General features: G+C 41.7%; 1 protein-coding gene across 4 annotated transcripts in view; it reads right to left on the reverse strand.

Moving 5' to 3' along the window:
- ZNF638 (zinc finger protein 638) overlaps positions 1–21,232 on the reverse strand; it is a 93,677-nt gene that overhangs the window by 54,484 nt on the left and 17,961 nt on the right. For all 4 annotated transcript variants that reach the window (XM_067533548.1, XM_067533546.1, XM_067533547.1 and 1 more), the window contains exons 3-10: positions 15,797–15,858; positions 15,462–15,500; positions 8,926–9,242; positions 6,968–7,326; positions 5,575–5,721; positions 4,983–5,114; positions 4,564–4,622; positions 4,334–4,398 (exon numbers count right to left, since the gene is read on the reverse strand). In XM_067533548.1, coding sequence (XP_067389649.1) covers positions 4,334–4,398; positions 4,564–4,622; positions 4,983–5,114; positions 5,575–5,721; positions 6,968–7,326; positions 8,926–9,242; positions 15,462–15,500; positions 15,797–15,858 — 1,180 coding nt within the window. The remainder of the gene's footprint in view (positions 1–4,333; positions 4,399–4,563; positions 4,623–4,982; positions 5,115–5,574; positions 5,722–6,967; positions 7,327–8,925; positions 9,243–15,461; positions 15,501–15,796; positions 15,859–21,232) is intronic.

Genomic DNA, 21,232 nt, shown 5'->3' on the forward strand with positions numbered 1-21,232 from the left:
GTGGAATAGGTGGAAAGGCGTAGCGGATGTCTGGGGTCTATGGAAGGAGACAGGAATCTCCTTGCAATCTCTGTCCAAGCACTCCCCTTGAACAGAAAAAGGGAAGGTTGTTGTTTACAGTTGTGACGAATAGGTGCTCCACTGCTGGAAGATCTGGTGCAGAGTGGGGGTCATGGAGCGACCATTCGTAGTTGTAATGGAAGAAACGGCTCAACGTGTCTGCCAGAACATTGTCCGTAACTGGCAAGTGTTTTGCTTGTAATGCGATGTTGTGCCGGAGACACTAGTTCCACAGCTGGATCACTTCTCAGCAGAAGGACAGAGATCTTGGCTCCGCCTTGTTTATGTACACCACTGCAGTCATATTGTCTGAGAGGATTTGTACACGTTTGTTTTGAACAAGGGAAAGGGGCATTTTACAAGCACTTTGGACCGCCCTCAGTTCTAAGATGCTGATGTGTATCTTCACATCCCTGGGGGACCAGAGGTTTTGTGCCTCATATGTGGGTGCCCTATTCTGCAAGTGAGGCATATGTCATCAGGATGATGTTGGGAGTTGCTGGTGGAAGGGGACACCTTGCATGACCTTGTTTGGGTCACACCACCCTGACAAAGAGGTTACCACTGGTGGAGGTAGGGAGACTCGCTTGTTTAGGTGATCCTCCTGTGAATTGTATACTGTTTTCAGCCATTGCTGGAGGCACCTCACACGGAGTCAAGCATGCGGGGTGACTGAGGTGGACGCCGCCATGTGTCCCAGAAGTGAAAGGCAGAGGGGAACGTGTGGATGCGGATGACTTCGTAGTCGAGCGATAAGGGTAGTGAGAACAGTAAATCGGTCCCTTGGAAGAAAGGCACAAACTGTTCGCGAGTCCAATCTGTCACCAATGAAGGTGAGTTACTTGGTAGGTACTAGGATAGACTTGTCTTCATTGATGCCTACACCAGAGTTGGCAAGGACATGCCACAGAGTTTGAATTGTGTTAAGTGGTCACGAGATGACACCACTAAGAGCCAGTCGTCTATGTACTGGAATACGGAGTGGCCCAAGCGGTGCATGTATGCTGCCAAAACAACGAAGACGTTCATAAACACATGAAGTGCGATAGCTATCCCAAAGTGGAGAACACGAAACGGGTAGTAGGATTGCTCCACTGTAAAGCGAAGGAATTTACGGTGTGCAGGGTGGATGTTCACACGGAAGTATCTTTCATATTGAGAGCCGCAAACCAAACCCCATGCTAGAGGGAAAGAATAATTGAGGGAGCAGGACCATAAGGAAATGGAATTTTCAGATGAATTTGTTTAGGACTTGAAGGTCCATAATGGGTCGAAGGCTCCTCCCTTCTTCGGTATGAGGAAGTAGGGGGAGTGGAAGTCATGGTTCCGGTAGTGGTGGGGAAATGGTTCCATAGTGCCTCTCTGAGGAGTGTATGAATTCCTTGTGAAGTAGCTGTATCTGGGTTGGGTCCAAATGGGCGTACTGACATGGGTGGGAAGGTGTGAAATTCTATTAGATATCCCCAGCGTAACCTCTGGTTGGTGGTAATCTAGCTCTAGTTGTGGTCGAATAGAGCAAGACAACCTCCAAACACAATCAGGAACACCGGAGATAGGGTGGGAAGGGGTTTGCAGTTCTCTAGTGTTAAGTCAAAAAGTTTATCTTTAAGGACACTGATGAAAGGTAGAGGTAGCAGAAGTAGAGGGAGTGTTGGGAGCATTAGTGATGGCAGGATTTGTCTTGCTGGCATGAAAGGTAAGATTGGTAAGGCTGGTAGGTAGGTCGGGATGGATACCTGAATCAATTTTGAAATGGTGGAGGGGGGCCGGAGTGTTGCTCGAGATTCTTTCAGGGAATGAAGGCTCTTGTCTGTTTTATCACTAATAGCTTCTGGTTGTCGAAAGGGAGGTCCTCCAGAGTGATTTTGACCTCCTTAGGAAAACCAGAAGTTTGTAACCAGGAATCTCTTCAAAGTACTAGCCCGAATGCAAGGGAGCATGCCGGCGTGTCTGCAGTGTCTACCGCTGCCTGGAAAGAGACTTTAGATACCAGTTTGCCTTTCTCAGTGAACGCCTTAAACTCCGCTTGCTTGTCCTCCAGGAGAGAAGCCTGAAAATCTGCCAGTTTTGAGTATGACCTAAAGTCATACGTTGTTAGAATGGCTTGGTTAGCTGGCTATGCGCAACTGAAGGCCAGAAGATGAATAAACTTTGCAGCCAATGAAGTCCAGTTTTTTGGTGGCTCCGTCAGAAGGAATAATCCTGAGGTGCTGTTGCCTGGCCCATTGAATGGCTGCTTGTACCACTAGTGAGTTCGGTGGCAGGTGCATAAAGAGAAAGTCTGTGTTCTTGGCCAGAACAAAGTACCCTCTTCTCAGAACATTTAGGTGTTGGTGTGCAGGAAGCTTGGGCATGCCAGATTGACTGAGCTGGTTGTAAAACAGCATTATGAACGGATAGTGCTACTTGAGTTGGACCTGATGGTTGAAGGATGTCAGAAATTCATCCTGAGAGTCTTTGGCAACTTCCGCTGTTAAATTAAGGGCTGCTGCCATACTCCTAAATAGATCCTGGTATTGGCCATGGTCATCGGGCAGTGATAGTGTGTGTGTGTGTGGGATGATCACCCCAACCGGTGATGATGCACCACTGGTAGGGAGGGATGGCTCTGTTGGTTCCCTCTATACCGACGGTCCCATGGTGTTTCATGGTCCGTTGTACACCGAGGGAGGTTCAGCGTACTCCGAAGATGGTAGAGTTCCACATTCATAAGGGTCCCACCCGTACCAAAAGGACCTCTGATCCACTCTCGCTGCAGGGCCAGGCAGGTACCTAAACCATTGTTCCTCCGGTGGGACTTGAATAGGTGCATACGGATACTGGCACAGACTGTACTGTCGTTCTGGGGAGAAGTGCAGATCAGGCTCTGAGGACCAGTCAGACTCCAAGTTGTCCAGCAAGGGTTGTGCCATTGGATCAGGCAGAATACTTGGGGCATATGGGGCCAGTGGAACAGGAGATGTTGAGGCAGTTCCAGTGGTTGCATGGCAGAAAAGTGGTAGAGTAGCAGTGGCTCATTGGCTACGTAGTCCCCGGTGCCTCATACAGGTGTGAAGGTCCCTCCAACGAAAGCATACACTCAGCTGTGGAGTCAGGGACGAGATGTGACCTGATGTACACGGCACGGGGGGTACAGTGGCCGCTGCAGAAGTCCTGCCGGTTCTGTGGTGTCGGTGGACATTGAGGTGCCAGTGGAGCACTCATGGCGGTTGTAGACTCAGGCTTGTCTAGACGTTTCGTTTTCTTATCCGCCTTTGCCTGTTTGGGAGCGGGAGCTACTGTATCCGTTTGACTTCTCACCCAGCTGATGTTGGCTTGGAGAGGGAACACAGCATTTGGAGGCGGTCCCTCTCGGGATCCATCTTTATGCCCGTGATGCTTTCTTGTGCACATGATGGGCCTTGGCTAGTGCTGCCAGTACTGCCAACGTTGTTGTGACTGGAGACGCGGTCACTACTGGTGCAGCTGGGTGTGCCAGCGGGTCTATCAATGCCACCACATGGTGCGCATGCGGACACATTGCCTCCTCCATGAGGTGTTTCTTAAGTCTAAAATTTTCTCGCCTTGCAGGTTCTCAGAGAAAAAGAGCAACAGATAGAGCACCACACTATGACATGGGTCTCAACAAAGCAACAGAGAGAGCACTGGTGTTCGTCACTCACCAAGAACGATTGCGGGCATGTGGTGCAGCTCCTGAACCTGACTTGTTTGGGCATAATCGCCTGAACAGGGTGGACTGCCCCAGGAAGGGGAGAATTTGGAAACTACTGTTTTTCTAACAAACAGACTTCAACAATAAATAAAAATATAATGGGGGGGGGGGGGGGGGGGGGGGTTCTGAAGAATAAGAACGTTCTGACTATAGCCATGTGATGTTAAGAGGAAACTGAGGGGGCGGTCAACCCATGCAGCTACATAAGACCTTGGACATACCATGTGAGTGACGCGAGGCATGAACACGGGTCAACAGATAATACTCCAAACAGTTCTGGCTCTGGTGCATGGCGTGCATGCACACCCACGTCTGGAATTCACATAGGGATCAGCACTTGAAGAACTTGTGATCTAAAACCTATTGGTGCATAGGAGTTAGGGATTTATTTATTTTCTTAAGGGGTATTTGGTTGTATTAAGAGAGGGAATTTCAAGGACAGACCAATTGTTTTCTAGCTCCCTTCTGGGCCTGCTTTGTCACAATCAGGGTAAATAAAAGTAAACCCATGCTAGCAAAGGAAAGGAAAAGGCAGATAGAGGAAGAGTGATTTGAATTCACCTGCAGACGCAGCTGGAGTAGCAGATTTAGTCTTCTTAGTAGTAGTAGTACCATTTCCATCTTTTCTAATATGAGAAAGAAACAGGATCAGAGATGACATGAGGATTTCATAAGGTTTTAAAAAACAAACTTCAAACGTGAAAACATTAGAAAGAAAATGGATTTCTGTCCATTACGATTTCCAAGAATTACTAGCAAAATTGGTATTTACCATGCATGCCAACACTTACTTTGTACCCAATGCAGGTTTTTTTACGTTCAGTGTAGTCTTCTTTACACTTACTTTGACCTGTAATTTAGAGAAAGAATATGAAATAAAGCTTTTATACTGTGTTCTCTACATCCTACCTTTTACTATAGACTACATCTTTTAGGGCTTGTAAAAAATTACATCTAAGCACAAATACCTATCTTCTGTCCATAATTAAGCAAAATTACAAAAACAAAACAAAAACAAAAAAATCAAATAAATGCAACAGCTGGAATCAAATACATTTATATTTGTTTTAGTCTACTTTTCCTCCACAGATAGAAATTCATACCAACCTTAATTGCCCAAAGAAATCTGTAGCTTTAATCATTAATTTTCTAAAGCTATTTTAAGGTGGCAACAATAAAACATTATCCTATTCTTCAACATCCTGATTACCTGGCCAGGAGGTGCTTTTGGTTTTTCTGCTATGCTTATTTTCACACGCTTCCCATTTACCAGCACTGGCACTGTTTCACCGTACTTCACAGCTGCTATCACTGCTTCTTTGTAGTTCATTTCTAGGAAGGCCTAAAATAAATTCCAAGTTTGTTTTAAATTATTTGCCATATAGTTGAATATTGAAAGCAAATTCTATTTTGTTTTAGGAGATCTGTTTACACCATGTGACCCTGAAGGAAAAAATATACACAAGTCTGAAATTTGTTGAAAAAAATCTGGATTAGTTTCTTTTAAAACATATCAAATATCTAGATGATTCAACAATTCTCATCTCAGAAAACAACCAAGACTTATTTTGACATGGACAGAGCTAATATGCCTGGCTCTTGCAAGAAAGCTTATGGCATCTTTAATGGCTGAAACTGGTTAGGGTGGCCTTAGACTATAAGCACTTTGGGATAAGAGAATTGATAGGTTTTAATTGTTTGGCATATTTTTTCCACAATGTTCAGAGCCATGTTCATTTAAGGCACTATACGGACAGCATATATGTGTCACATATCAATAGGCACCTTAGAATATAGCTTACCTCATTTCTAGAGCGAAGCACCAGGAGGTCACTAACTTTACCAAACGGCTGAACAATTTTTTTAATATCTTGATCTGAAAAGCCATCATCTGGCAAATCCGATATATGGAGAACTGTGCCACAACTCAAAAGTTTCTCTCTCAACAGCTGTAAATAAAAAAACAATTTTCTAAGCCACACACATTAAAAGAAAAAACCTTTGAACGAAAATTGTTCCAAGTTTTAGACTGGTAAGTTAACTTTTGGCAGTTTTGTTTTTTAATACTGGGGTAGACTGTAAAACCGCCTAAAAGTATTTAATTTATTTGTAAAACACAATGTATGACCACAGTATAATGTAACATTAAAACCATGACCTACTGTGAACATTAGGACTATTAGTTTTCAAAAAGTGTTAAAGTTTTAAAATCCCTTTAAGTTGTTTGGTCTTACATGTAAGGAGCTCCACAGATTCACAAATGTCATTTAGTTTCATTTGGATATTGTCTATTTAATTTACATGTATCCTGTTTAGAAAGATTAATGTTCTTTTTGTTGTACACTTAGTGACTAGAAATTACCTGCTTCCAGCAGCATGACTGGTTGCATCCTTCACAACTAAATGGTAAACTAGTGGCAAATAAATTCTGCAGCCACCACATACTGGTTTATGGATGATTTAAGGTACCTATCAGCAAATTTATGAGAACAGAAGTTATGTGGTTAAATAATTCAACTGGGATCTAGATGTGGGTTCAATTCCCATCTTTGCAACAGGATTCCAATGGGTTCATGGGCAAATAATCTAAGGTCTCTGTGCTTTAGCTCTTTATCTGTAAAAGAGAGATACTACTACTTACTGTTTCCCACTCTTTGTCTGTCTTGTCTATTTAGGTTGTAAGTTGCTCTGGACAATGTCGGTCTCTTACAATGTGTATATATACAACTTAGCATAGTGGGACCCCAGTCTCAGCTGGGGCCTCCAGACACTACTGTATTACACATTACTGTTAATAAATACATAAATGAATGAATGAATAAGGACTATGGATCAGATAGTACTGAAACGGGCACCACAAAAATGCCTATTAATTGGTCAACAGTGCATTGTTATTTCTAAGACCACCAAAAAAGTGAATTCATGCTAGGAAAGCTGTCAAAGTCAGAGGTCAGAACGATCTATATGCATCTCCTGAAAAATTTTCAGCTTTCAATACAGCATGTCACAGTACTGCTTATCAGACTTACTAGCAATTTGTAAATTGCTACATTTAGACTATAATCTTTACTATAGAGAGCCAGCAAACCATCCGTTTAAAGGGAATAGTTACACCTTTTTCTAAATTATTTCCCTCGAGATGAGATGTATTAACCAAATTCTCAAAGCCACAATGGTAAATACTAGAACACTGACCCTGTTATAAGGAGCAGGACGAGGAACATTGGTTTCCTTTGCAGATATTCCTTTGCCATCAAAATCCATCCCTTTCTTTTCTTGTAGATTAGCAGGTCCAGGAAATTTCATTTTAGAAGCAGCTGAGCCAGGGACAGATGACAAATCTTTCTTCAAAGTCTTTTGATGACCTGTAGCACTTATTGGCTTTTTCATAGTTCCAGGTATCTTCCCTACCCCCGAAATCCCTCGTGTAGGTGATGCTTTTCCTATCCCTGAGGACCCTTGTCCAGCTGCTTGAAGAGATTTCTGTTTATTGAACTCTGCAACAAAACTGGCTCCCAAACTTTTTACTACAGCCTCTAAGGCTGCCTTTTTGTCTGGGGAAAAGAAAAACAATTTCTCTGTAATAGATTACATGTGTGTGTCAATTTCCCAAGCAGAATTGGAGCTGTAAGGAATTGCTTTATCTAAACAAATCTGATAATTTTCCTTTAAACTTTTGCAAGTTATGTAAAAAAGGTGAAAAGCTAGAAAGGAACCTAATTTTTTAATAAATTTTTTCCCCCTTTTATCACCATACATAATTAAAGCAGTAGCAAAACCAAACTTTTACTTTTTACCAGCAACATTGCCTGTTCTCTTTCTGAAATACATTCATAGCCTAGACAATGGAACTAGACAAGAGTCAGTTTCCTTTCCTAAATGTGTGCAGTAGCACAAGGTTGCAATGTTTGGATTGCACGCATTGCAGGGGAATTCTTCAATCCCAAAAAATTGTTTTAATTGGAATTTTTTAAAAAATAATTAAAATACTAGTATTTTTTGTAAAAACTTGTGTAAACAAGGCTTAAAATTTTGGGCCTCAATCAGCCACACAGTATATTCCCTTAACAAGCAAAATTACAGTTGCCCAAAACAACATGAACTTTTCTTTAAGAGCTGTAAGCACTTTCACACTGGGTGAAACAAAGTGAGGGGCAGAGAAAAAGAAGAGAGAATCAAAAGTGTCCACGGGTACTTTATATTTCTAAAAATCTTCCAGCTAGCATCCTAGGGTTTTTTTGATCCCATCCTGCTCATCATTCCCTAAGCCACCTTTCAAAAAAAAAAAAAAAAAAAAAAAAAACAAAAAAAACCTTTTTCAATTGTGAAAGAATTAGTAGAGACTCTGCTCCTCCTCCCGCTGCACTACCTCCAGCCCTCTCCTCTATTTGTTGCCCTTTCCAGTGTACCCTTCTGTTCCTCTTTCTTCTCTTCTATACTGCAGTTGTCAGAGCAGCTTTGCAATTATTGTGCTGGAGGAGGGAGGGTTCTTAAACTGCCCTCACTCCCATCTTGCCTCACTGATCTAAGAGCTGAGCAGGAGTGCAGTTAAGATACTCTCTCAACAAGCTGTCTAATCCTCTCGGCCCATTTCTGATACTGCTAGAAAAAGATAGGTCTCAGATCTTGCAGATGAGATGAGCAGCGGGGAACTTGACACCCCTCACATAATCTGAAATAGCTGATAATGTCACCAAGAGCTAAAATGATACAGGGATGACATTCCACACTGGTTTAGGTGTTGCTGAGTTTAAAAAAAAAAAAAAACTTTGCAGGAGAAAAAGAAACCTGAAGTATGAAATTGTAAAAATGTGGTTCAGTTCACGACTCAAGAGACAGCATCAGTAAACAGATCATACATGTCTGAAAATTTACCACTTCTATTGCTAAGTAACACTTAAAATTATTATGTTTTTCCTCCAGTGTTATCCAAGGCATTTGACAGCATTTAATGAACCGTGTGTTTCACTGTTTCTCCTGTAGAGTCAGTTTCTTCTGTTTGTGTTTCTCACAAAGCAAGAGGGAGTTATGTTAAAAAACAGAAGAGTGACAAACTACAAATAATTGGCAGGTGGGTTCCAGGACACGTAAAGTTCCTGAAAACTATCCAAGTTTCAGGTTGATAGCTTGCCCTTTAATTTCCATCTCCTTACCTGGAGATCTAGTTGTCCTCCTTGATGCCCATTCATTGCTAGCAGATCTTTGGGGTCGTGGACTAGACCTCAGAGGATTTCTAGATCGTTGTGGTGATCTAGATCGGTGTCTAGGACTAGGACGACGCATCGGTCTTGGACTTCGACTTCTTGGTCTAGCTAGCCTGAAACGACCAGGACTCCTGGATCGGGATCGAGATCGGGACCGGCGAACAGTGTGACCAGAGCCTGATCCTCTTGAATGCCTAGGACCAGGAGGACTAGCAGAGTTGGAACGTCTCTTTGGGGTCTGATTTTCTTTTCTGTCGCCTGCATTTCTGTGAAACAAAGGTAGATGACCAGGTTACCTGAAGTAGTTCCTTATCTAATCTGAAAAGGATCAATTCAATTTAACAGTCTGTTGAACTTGAAACATACTTGTGAAAATAGAACTAAAACTGAAGATAAGTAGATGTGCTTCAAACTCCAGTAACACAAGTTCCTTAACAGAATTTAAGTACTAGGAATTGAGTTGAAAAGATGTGATTAGAATACAGGTGACAAGATTTGAAGAGAGAAGGAGACCCCTGTGATGCGGTGTATAAGAAAGATGACCATTTATGTCACTGTTACCACAGTTACACAATTACCAAAAATCTTGTACAAAATATGTCATGTAATGTAGCAATTCATAATTTTTTTTCTATTGGTAAGTATGATTATCCTGTTTATATGTATGTATCTTATGTTATGAATATTGGTGATGTATCTATCTCAAACTTGTGTTGTATGCCTGGATGACATCCCCCCGACAGATTTACATCTGGAATAGCCAGTTATGTGTTGATGGCCCAATAAGGACACTGCACTCTCACAATGGGCCACTGAAGAAACTCAGTCTGCTGAGGCACTCTGTACCTTAAAACAGCACCCTGGAACCCCCATATTCACCCATGTTGTATAATTACAATATATTTCATATAAGTGTGCCATGTTAGGTATCTTATGAAAGATCAATCTGCTGAAACCCATTGTTCTGTCAAAACATGTGTATCATCAGTGGATATCAAGTTATAAGATTTTGATGTATGATTGTTACTGAAATATGTTGTAAAAGTTTGCAAGAGATGCACAAAGGAAATGAACCACTCCCAGGAGGCGTTCAACGACCATCAATCAGCAAGGGAGTTGTAATCAAGGGATTTACAATTAAATGACAGTCGTGCAAGAACCAAGCAATGGGGACTGCAACTCTAGGACTCAGCTTCACAAGACCACACCAGCGGACTGCTCAACCCTCTGACTCAGCAAAGCCCACCAGGACACGTCTGGGCTATTATTTTCCAGGCACATGGACTAAGGGTATAAAATAAGGGGAAGTGGCATCATGCCTTGCCCACTCTCTTCCCCCATCTATGCTGGAAGCATCAAGGATGTTGAGAAGACAAAGACTTCAACTGAGGAGACTGGTTCCAGGCTTAAGGGAAGAAGCCTGTGTACTAAGAACTGTAACATCCAGCGGGGTCAGAAAACTGCTTGATCTAAATATTGTGTAGTGTAATAAGGTTTAAAATTTAGATTGTACGCTTATCTTTTTATTACTTTCGTAACTATGTCAGACCTTTTATGCTCACCACTTATCACTTAAAATCTATTTTTCTGTAATTAATAAATCTCTTTACATTTTCCCTGAAACTGTGCGTTTTGGTTGAAGTGCTTGGGAAATCTCAGCTCAGTTTACAAAGGCTTGTGTGTGTCCCCTCCATATCGAGGGAGGGGTGGACTGGGTAATAAACTTACACTGGTCAGACTTCTGCCCAGGGCAAGACTGTACATTTTGGGGTGCAAAGCAGGTGAGTTGGGGGAAACTGGCTGGTACCTTTTTCTGTGAGATTCATGATTGGCTCAGGAAGCACTGATGCAATTTAGCTGGGTGTGAGGCTCCACATGCTGTTGTGCTAGGTGATAACAGTGAATGGAGGGGTTTGCTGCTTGACAATAGCAAAGCATTAGGAGAGACAGGCGATGCTGGAGTGTTAAGGGGGCACAGCGGTACCCCAGTTCCAGGTTATACCTCACTGTCACACCCACCCAGCAGGCCTTTCCTGAGGATGCCTCAGACAGCGAGGAGACAATGGCATGTCATATGGACATGTAACCTCAGACTCCATCTTTGTCAGTAACTTTCCATACACAGGGGCTATGGGCTTTGTTTGGGACAGTAAATTTCCATGCATGTGGCAGATGATATAAAAGACATCTGAGACATCTCCACTTTGCCTCATTCCTGCTCCAATTCTCTGGAATGTGGATTTACAACTAAAAGGAGTATTTTCAACTATGGACTGAGGACCTTCTAATCTTTTGGAAGTTACCAGAGAGACTTTTGCAAGCCAGCAATCTATTCCATCACTGCTATGTTCCTGATCTCTGAACATTGAAATTTACTTGTATGTATATGATTTAACCATTCAATAACTTTTCTTTTATTAATAAAATCTTTAGTTAGTTTACTAAAGATGGGCTGACAGCGTGATATTTGGGTAAGACCTGAGATACATACTGACCTGGGGGTAAGTGTCTGATCCCTTGGGATTAGTATAAGCTCACATACAGTGAACTGGGTTTTCAGTAACCTCTCACTATATTGGACCAATTTGTCTGGATGGGAACCAAGGGCTGGAATGCCTAAAGGGGAGTGTGTTTGGCTTCTTGTTAACCAGTCCATCCTGGTACTATAGAAGCTCTTTCAATACTGATTTGGTGAATCTAGTTATAGAATAAACCACCAGTTTTGGGGGATCGTCTGCCCTGTTTCCTGCAGACTGCCTTAAGTGTGGCATTCTCAGCGTGGTCCATCCAAAGCACCTGGTCACAAGCCCCAAAGTTTTGAACGTAAGAGATAGGGGAGGATGTGGTGTTGTCAACAATGGAAAGAGGAAAAAAAAAAAAGGCCCAGCATGAAGAATAATTATGTTTTAACTATTTTGAAATTGAGTTTGGTGATGGGCAATCCAAGACAATATGCCTGCAAAACGGTCAGATACATGGGAATAAACAAAGAAGACAGGCCAGGATTTAAGTAAACATTAGACCAGAGCTATCAAACATACGGCCCGCGTCCGGCTGGTTTTTTTTAAACGTGCTGCCACCCAAAGTGAGGGCATTGCCACTTTAAGAGATTTCTCTGCCTACGGCATTGCCGGTTTAAGAGTCCATGAAATGTTTTAAAGTGCTGATGCTGGATGCAGAGAAATCTCTTAAAGTGGCAATGCACTCAGTCCGACAACATGGTCCCTCGCGAAATCCCACTGCCGAAAAGGGCTGATGCCGCGCCACCGAAAAGGGGAAGATGGCCCAAATTTTTCAGTGGAGGGTACTGCATGGCCCCTGTGAAGTGCAGTTTATGAGAATTTGGCCCGTCACCAGCAGCGAGTTTGACACCCCTGCATTAGACAGCTGCAAATAGATGCTACCTAAATTTGGGTGAACAGTTGCCCAGATAGAAAGTATGTAGGGAGGACAATGGAAAGAAGAGGGACCACCTGAGGAGATGATAAAAGCAGTCAAAGGTAGGAGAACCTTGATAGGCCAGGCCACAAAAGCTAAGGAAGAACACGATGTCAAGGAGGGACTGACCTGCGTCTAAAAATTGCAAGGTGACTGAAGATTCATAGAGGTTCTAAGATCAGAAGAGACCATAATAATTTAGTCTGACTTGCTGCATAACATGAACAGTAGAATTTTACCAGCAACTCCTATGTCAAACCTTGTAGAAATAGATGAGGAAGTAGTAAATCAAGGAGAAGGACTGGAATAGTGGGAAGGCAATGTAGTTGGGAGAGAAAGGTAAAGGAGTTGTCATTGCAGTGTGGGGCTGTGTACTAAATTTCATCTTAGTGGAATTTGAAATTAGAGAAAGGCAGCCTGTAAATCAAATCGTGTTACTCATATTTCAATTAAAAACAAAAAGTTTTCGTATTACATAGACCCATCACAATAGTTAAGTAGAAACATAACACTGCTATGTGGATGGACGCTCCAGTAACTACTACAGGCCTGGGAACAATGCACAAGAAATGCATCCAGGCCCAGGGAAAATTGCCAGCAGCTCTGGGTCTGACTGACAGGCTTTATAACAAGCTACACCCAATTTCTCTCAGCTGGACAGTGTTACCATAATACAGGGATTCAAGAAACCTCCACTACACAAAAAAATAAAACTTTACACACTCTTAAGCCTACTAGATCCCTCACTCCAAGGATTGCTATATAATGTTTGCTTTGTTTGTTAGAAAAGATTCTTTGTGAATTCTCTTCGTTCTGTAATGTACGGAGCACAGTATCAGCGCTCGAAAATAATAATTAGCAACAACTAAAAATCCACTTGAAGTTTTAACATAATAGTGTCTCTTCACTCAATATTTCAAAACTTAGTCAGCCCATATATATTCTCAGACAAAACCACTAATACATTTAAAAAGGTGTTTGTGCATTAGATTTGTTCCAAGTATTTTTTGTGCTCATATTTTCAGCCTTCTAACAAGGAGCTTCCCAGGAGATACAGAATCATAGAAACATAAGGCTGGAAGGGACTTCGAGAGATCCTCAAGTCCAGCTCCCTGTGCTGAAGCTGGACCAAGTAAACCTAGACCATCCCTGAAAGTTTAATAATAGTTTAATAAGTTTAATAATAATCATGTCCAATCTGTTCTTAAAAACCTCCAACCATAGGGATCTACAACCCCTCTTGAAATCTTATTCCAGATCTTAACTACCCTTATAATTAGAAAGATTTTCCTAATATCTAACCTAAATCTCACTTGCTGCAGATTAAGCCAATTATTACTTGTTCTTCCTTCAGTGGACATGGAAAACAAATGATCACACTCCTTTTTATAACAGTCCATAACATATTTGAAGACTGTTTTCAGGTCCCCCCTCAGAATTCTTTTCACAAGACTAAAACATGCCCAGTTTTTTTTAACCTTTCCTCACAGGTCAGGTTTTCCAATCTCTTATTTGTTGCTATGATGTGGATAAACTGGAGAGAGGTCAAAGGAGAGCAACAAATGATAAAAGATTTGGAAAACCTGACCTGTGAGGAAAGGTTTAAAAGAACTAAATGGAAAGATGTGGCCCCCAAACTGGACACACTGCTCCAGCTAAGGCTTTACCAGTGCCAAGTGGAGCTGGACAAATAACTCCCATGTGCTACATACAACACTCCTGTTAATATACCCCAGAACGATATTAGCCATTTTTGCAAATGCATCACATTCTTGCCTCATATTCAATTTGTGATCCACTATCACCCCCCGATATTTTTTGGCAAAATCCAAAAAGTATTACCACCTAGCCAGTTAATCCCTATTTTGTAGTTGTGCATTTGATTTTTCCTTCCTAAATCAAGTATTTTGCCCTTGTCTTTATTGAGTTTCATATTGCTAAATTCTGATAAATTCTCCAATTTGTCAAAGTCATTCTGAATTCTAAACCTGTCCTCCAAAATGCTCGCAACCCTCCCATCTTGGTGTCATCCACAAATTTTATAAGCATCCTCTCCACTCTATAATCCAAGTCATTAATGAAAATATTGACTAGTCTCAGACCCAGGACTGACCTCTCTGAGAACCCATTAACTACATCCTCCCAGCTTAATAGTGAACCACTGATAATTACTCTGAGTATGGTCTTCCAACCAGATGAGCACCCAGCATATAGTAATTTCATCTAGACCACATTTCCCTAACTTGCTTTTAAGAATGTCATGTAGAACTATGTCAAAAGCCTTCCTAAAATCAAGATATATCACATCTATTGCTTCTCCTCTATCCACTAGGCCAGTAACCCCACCAAAGACAAAAAACGATCATTTCATGATCACTTTCACCTAAATTGCTATCCTCTTGCTTGAAAGTCATAGGCCAACTTTGGGAAACAGAAAATTATCCATCTCTTTCCTGATTTATACACAAGAAAACTAAAATATACTCCTACATAATTCTGAACAACAGAGTATTCTGATTAGGAGGAGATATAAATAGAATGAATCCAGCAAGAAAAAAGTAGAGATGGCAGTCTGTTTTCAAATAAAGTGCCTTCAAAATTCACGTATGCATTGATTTTAAGGTCGGAAGAGACTATCATATAATCTAGTTTAACTTTCCATATAACACCGACAGACCATAGTATCTCGCCATTACCTATCTACTGAGCCCAATAACTTATGTTTGACTAAAGCATATGTGCCAGAAAGGCATCTAGTCTTGAGCAAGACAGTACAGTTCTCCACGCTTTTCCAGGGACTGTCCCCCTCAGCCTTGTATTTTTCTCAGAAAGAATAGCCCCAATAGCATATTACTACTGTTGTGTAGAGAACCTATGACAAAGCATAAGAAATCCTCATTTAGTATAATCGTACAGTAAAAACATAAAAGGCACCACAGCTATTACTTACAAGCAGCAAACTAGAGTAAGACAAAGTAAATCATAATTGTATTCATTTCTTACTGTTGCAGTAATTGAAAATAATCTTATTTCTCAAAGTCAGTTACCTCTTTGAAGAGTGGGACTCAGGATTCCAATCAGGATACCTGTTTTAAAAATAAAATAGTCAATGCAACAAGTTGAACTTGCAACCTGAACTACTCTAATATTAGATTTCACAACTGTGTTCCTAACTTATTTTCATTACAATAGGTTATGCAGCTCAAATCCTGGGGCAGCAACAACTCTAAGAACCTAGTGTTAGTTTAAACTCTATCCTAATCACCCAAAACAAGTAAGGGTGACTGATATATATAATGCTAGTTAAAGAAATAAGACAGTGATATGTTCCTACCATACCTCTACTGTATAAACATACACACAAATAACAGAAATCCCTTACTGTTGACGTAACTGACGGCAGCTCTCAATGTGAGCAGGATTATTCTGATGCTGAATCCAATCCTGTTGGAGGAAAAGATATCCACAGAAGCTTGATTAATCTACAAAACGCCAAAATTTGTCCAAAATTGATATAAAACAAATTTTTCTATTATGTCTTCCATCGCCGGCAAATTTTAACTAACAAAAGATCTGATGTTTAATTTAACTCTCTCATCTTAAATCGCTACATTTTATATTAAAAATAGAAAACACTAATGACCACATTAAATTTGTTAACCAACACACACAGATACAAATGAAGTCTTTAGCAGGAGTTGCATAGAAACAATGCATTAAGCTAATTTATTTGCATCAAGAGTAGTTTCAGTCATCATTACTTAACTCAAAAAAAACTTTAACAGCCAGTTATGTATAAGACTATTAGCTATCACCTAAGACATTTTAGAGATTAAAGTGTTGTTACTTACATTCAATCTGACAATGAGAAACTATATAATTTCAGCAAACATGTGCAATTTTAAGATGTTAGATATGAAAAACTGTCATTAAGACTTATGCCATTATATAATGCCTCAAACTCAAAAACAGATTTTTAAAATGTTCATACTTACTAATGCAGTAAAATATACAGTAAACAGAAAGTTTGAAATAAACTTTTTTTCCCTGTCAGTTAATTCACATGGAAAGCATTTTACCACGTATAAACACTGAAACACTTTTTATTTACATTTGGGAACATCTGGCTGGAAATTAATGGCTGTGACACTGTAGTCTAAAGTAGTGTTTCTTAATGACCGGTCCCTGAGATCTCCCTGACACAGTATAGGAAGCCCATCCCTGGTATCAAGAAGGTTGAAAAACACTGGCCTAAAGGACCAATGTAAAACTCCATATCTGCAAACCCGTGTCTGCTTAAAGTTAAGACTGTACATGAGTAGGCCAAATAAGACTAGTAAAGCTTTGCAAGACTGGGGCAAAAGACATTAAAGCCCAATCTATACTAGCAAATTGACCTACCTTTTGCTGAAAAGTATTGGTACCAAGAGTCAGTTTGCTAATACAGACAGGTTTTATGGACTCAAGCTGGTGAAGTATTGAATGTTCTCAAATCCCAATGGAAGTTTCCCTAAAGCCAATTTCCATCCCATTTTAATAATGGTTTAAAAACCAGCATTAAATATTGCAACTAAAAACATGTAAACTTTTACAAAATGGTAAAATTCTAATGTTAAACTAGTTTTGCAACAGGATAGAAACCAGTTTTAAAATCAATTAAATTGAAGTCCCATACTATTGAACACACAAGTGTTCCTTGTTGCAAGAATACAGTTACTGGTAAAAGTATATTTTTTTCCAAACACATTCCATAGTTTATACATATTAAAAAAAAGTCACATGTGAAATTTTAGAATACTGACCTATCTCCCTCCACATGCCAGCAGAAGTTATGATGGTGCAGAGAAATGCTTGTAATGGCTTTTTTCTTTTAGAGCCACAAAAAGGGAAATTCAACTAACCCTGTCCTCAGTTAGACCCGTCTGCCTAAGTAACACAGCAAACTTAATAGAAAATAGCACCTCACTTCTCTGGCACTACCCATACACCAAAACAACAGCATGAGTTACAAAGTAGAAAACAGAAAATTTAGGTTTTGAAAGTTTACTTCTATTTAAGTCAGTAAAATAAAAACAAAACATAACTTACTATAGCTCTTTGTAAAACCAGTCTCCACCAGGGGGGTGTTCTGAGGATTCATTACTAGTGTTTGTAAGATTAAAAGTGCACAGTATTACTTATACTTTACTATTACAATGCCCTTGCATTTCTAGTAACACTTGTTTTGCCAAAATATATTGAGAATTTTTTTTTTTTTTTAAGTAAGAAAAAGACTCCTCTTGAGACTGGTTCCGGATCAAAAATATTTCAGACACAACAACTGCCATAGTTGACTGGAGAAGTGTATGTATAACAAAGTACACTTAAAGAGTGTAACCTACAGTAAAATACAAATAATTTATTTTCATAAACTATATTTCCAAATAGCAGCATCCTGTGTCCATTTTTTCTACTCTTAGAATAAAATGTACCTAGGCTGAATATTTGTAGCTAAAAAATGGAGTTTAAATTGATTAATTTGTGGAAATGAAAGGGAAAGAAATTAACCTTCAAACACACATCACTTTTCTGGTCCCAGATGAGGAAAATAATCACTCATTTTCAGGAAGGGATGTAAAGAAGCCATTCTGTTTCCAAGTCTCTTTTAGCTAGCAATCCAACTAGCATTAAGTAGAATGGCAGACAAAGAGATACATTCTCTTCCCTAACAAATGACCTAACCACTTGCTCGGAATTTCCCCAGTTCCCTCTGGTATTTCATATAATCATCATTTCCAATGTACTCCTTCCAATTTCCAATCTGATTACTTCAATTCCCAGGACTATCTTCCAGGACTATTCCTCTCCCACCCACAAGTTCCTGCAGTATAAGGATTTTCTTTCTAAAAAAAAGGGACAGACTAAGATCCTTCTATAGCATGGTAAGTGTTCCTCTTTCAGTCAGTCAAGCCTCATCTACATGACCATTTTAACCTGTTTTTCAACAGAAGAGCTGCTGCACCAGCATTCCCAATGGTGTCTGGGAGCAGACATTTTTACCACTGCATTATCAAATCCTGCATGGTTGACAGTAGAGCGTATACCATTCATAGCACCAAGGCACATGGACTACTACTGAAAAATGGGTATAAAATGTATTAATGTAGACGTACTCTTAGAGAAGAGTTACTAGAATGGGATGCAAGTCACTGCAGGGCTCCCAGCTCAAAAAAGTTGCGGACAACTTCCTGGTGCAAATGCTGGAGGAACCTACCAGGGCCATGCTCCTCTTGCCCTGCTGCTAACAAACAGGGAAGAATTGGTAGGGGAAGTAGAAGTGGGCAGTAACCTGGGCAGCAGTGACCATGAGATGGTAGAGTTCAGGATCCTGACAAAAGGAAGAAAGGAGAACAGCAGAATACAGACCCTGGACTTCAGAAAAGCAGACTGACTCCCTCAGAGAGCTGATGGGCAGAATCCTCTGGGAAGCTAATACGAGGAGAAAAAGAGTCCATGAGAGCTGGCTGTATTTTAAAGAAACCTTATTGAGGGCACAGGAACAAACCATCCCGATGTACAGAAAGAATAGCAAACATGGCAGGTGACCAGCTTCGTTTGACAAAGAAATCTTCAGTGACCTTAAACACAAAAAAGAAGTTTACAAGAAGTGGAAGCTTGGTCAGATGACATGGGGGGGGGGAATATAAAAATACTGTTCAAGCATGCAGCAGTGAAAGCAGAAAGGCCAAAGCGCAACTGGAGTTGCAGCTAGCAAGGGACGTGAAAGGTAACAAGAAGGGTTTCTACAGGTATGTTAGAAACAAGGTGGTGGTCAAGGAAAGTGTGGGCACTTTACTGAATGGGGAAGGCAACCTAGTGACAGATGATGTGGAAAAAGCTGAAGTACTCAATGCTTTTTTTGCACCTCTGTCTTCACAGACAAGGTCAGATCCCAGACTATTGCAGCACAGAATGGGGAGGAGGTGAGCAGCCCTCAATGCCAAAAGAACAAGTTCAGGACTATTTAGAAAGGATGGACATGCACAAGTCCATGGGGCCAGATGCAATGCATCCAAGGGTGCTGAGGGAGTTGGCGGATGTGATTGCAGATCCATTGGCCATTATCTTTGAAAACTCGTGGTGATCGGGGGAGGTTCTGGATGATTGGAAAAAGGCAAATATAGTGTCCATCTTCAAAAAAGGAAAGGAGGAGCCAGGGAACTACGGACCAGACAGCCTCACTTCAGTCCCCAGAAAAATCATGGAGCAGGTCATCAAGGAATCCATTTTAAGGCACTTGGAAGAGAGGAATATGATCAGGAACAGTCAACATGGATTCACCAAAGGCAAGTCATGCCTGACCAACCTGATTGCTTTCTATGATAGATGACTGGCTCTGTGGATGTGGGGAAAAGCGGTGGATGTGACCTACTTAGACGTTAGCAAATCTTTTGATATGGTCTCCCACAATATTCTTCAGCAAGTTAAAGAAGCATGGGTTAGATGAATGAACTGTAAGATGGATAGAAAGCTGGCTAGATCATCGGGCTCAACAGGTAGTGATCAACAGCTCGATGTCTAATTGGCAGCCAGTAACAGGAGGAATGCCCCAGGGGTCGGTGAAGGGACCAGTTTTGTTAAATATCTTCATTAATGATCTGGAGCGTAGTTTCTCAACCTGTGGTATGCGTACCCCTGGGGGTACATGAGACACAGGCAAGGGGTACCCGGGGAAAAACAGTGAAGGGGAGGCGGGTGGCAGCTGCTGACTTCTGGGGAAGCTAGGCGGCAGCAGCCCACTTCCCACCCGGTCACAGATCCCAGCTGGGCGGTGCGCAGCAGGTGCCACAGTCCCAGGAAGCCGGGCAGCAACCACACGCTTCCCGCCCAGTCCCAGCTGCGAGGCAGGCAGCAGCTCCTGGCTTTTGGGGAAGGCACACGGGAGCTGCCCATTTCCTGCCAGGTCCCAGCTCCGAGCTGGGAGGCAGGCGGCAGCCCCCAGATTCTGGGGAAGGTGGGCAGAAGCCCCCCGCTGCCCGCCTGGTCACAGCTCCTAGCTAGGAGGCAGGCAGCAGCTGCTAACTTCTCGGGGAGGAGGGCAGCAGCCCCCCTCCCGCTGGGTCCCAGCTCCCAGTAGGCTCACAGCTGGGTGGCAGCCACCCATGCCCTGGCTCCGAGCAGAGGGACAGCCTCCAGCAGCCTGGCTTGAAGATGGGCAGCAGCCACCTGCCCACATCCCTGGGTCCCAGCCAGCATGGAAGCCTCCTCTGCCCCAGCTTGGATTGGGTGGCAGTTACCCACCCCCTGGGCTGGCAGCCAGGCAGCAGCCGCCTGCAACTTGCCCAGGTGGCAGCCCCCCTCTCTGGCTCAAAGCCCAGTGCCCAGAAAACTTGTCAGTTTCACGGCTCTATGACAGCCCCAGATTTTACCGGTTACCCTCTTTTCCTGTCTCTCTCTCACCCCTTCCTTCTCTCAAATCTATGGCAAAAATTGTCACAGCGCTTTATATTCCCTAACACTGGCATGCCACTCAAAGCCTCCTAGCTTTGACCAACATCACCTCTATCCCAGGTACATATTTGAGTTGTGTACCTGTGGTGTAAAGGCAGTAACCCTACCCACACTAGATCTGACATCTGTCATATATCACAGTCTTCTATACTCAGCCCTTTTTCCAATATATGGCTCACCCTAGTCTGTAAATATAAAATCCTGTGGAAAACTGACTGTTGGGATACTTATTAAAATTTTCAGAAGTTAGGGGGTACTTGCTTTTTAAAAAGTTGAGAAACAAGGATCTGGAGGATGGGGTGGATTGCACCCTCACCAAGTTCATGGA

Source organism: Emydura macquarii, unplaced genomic scaffold (assembly GCF_026122565.2).
Source record: "Emydura macquarii macquarii isolate MOO-44397 ecotype Brisbane River unplaced genomic scaffold, CSIRO-AGI_Emac_v2 contig_3345, whole genome shotgun sequence".
NCBI lineage: Eukaryota > Metazoa > Chordata > Testudines > Chelidae > Emydura > Emydura macquarii.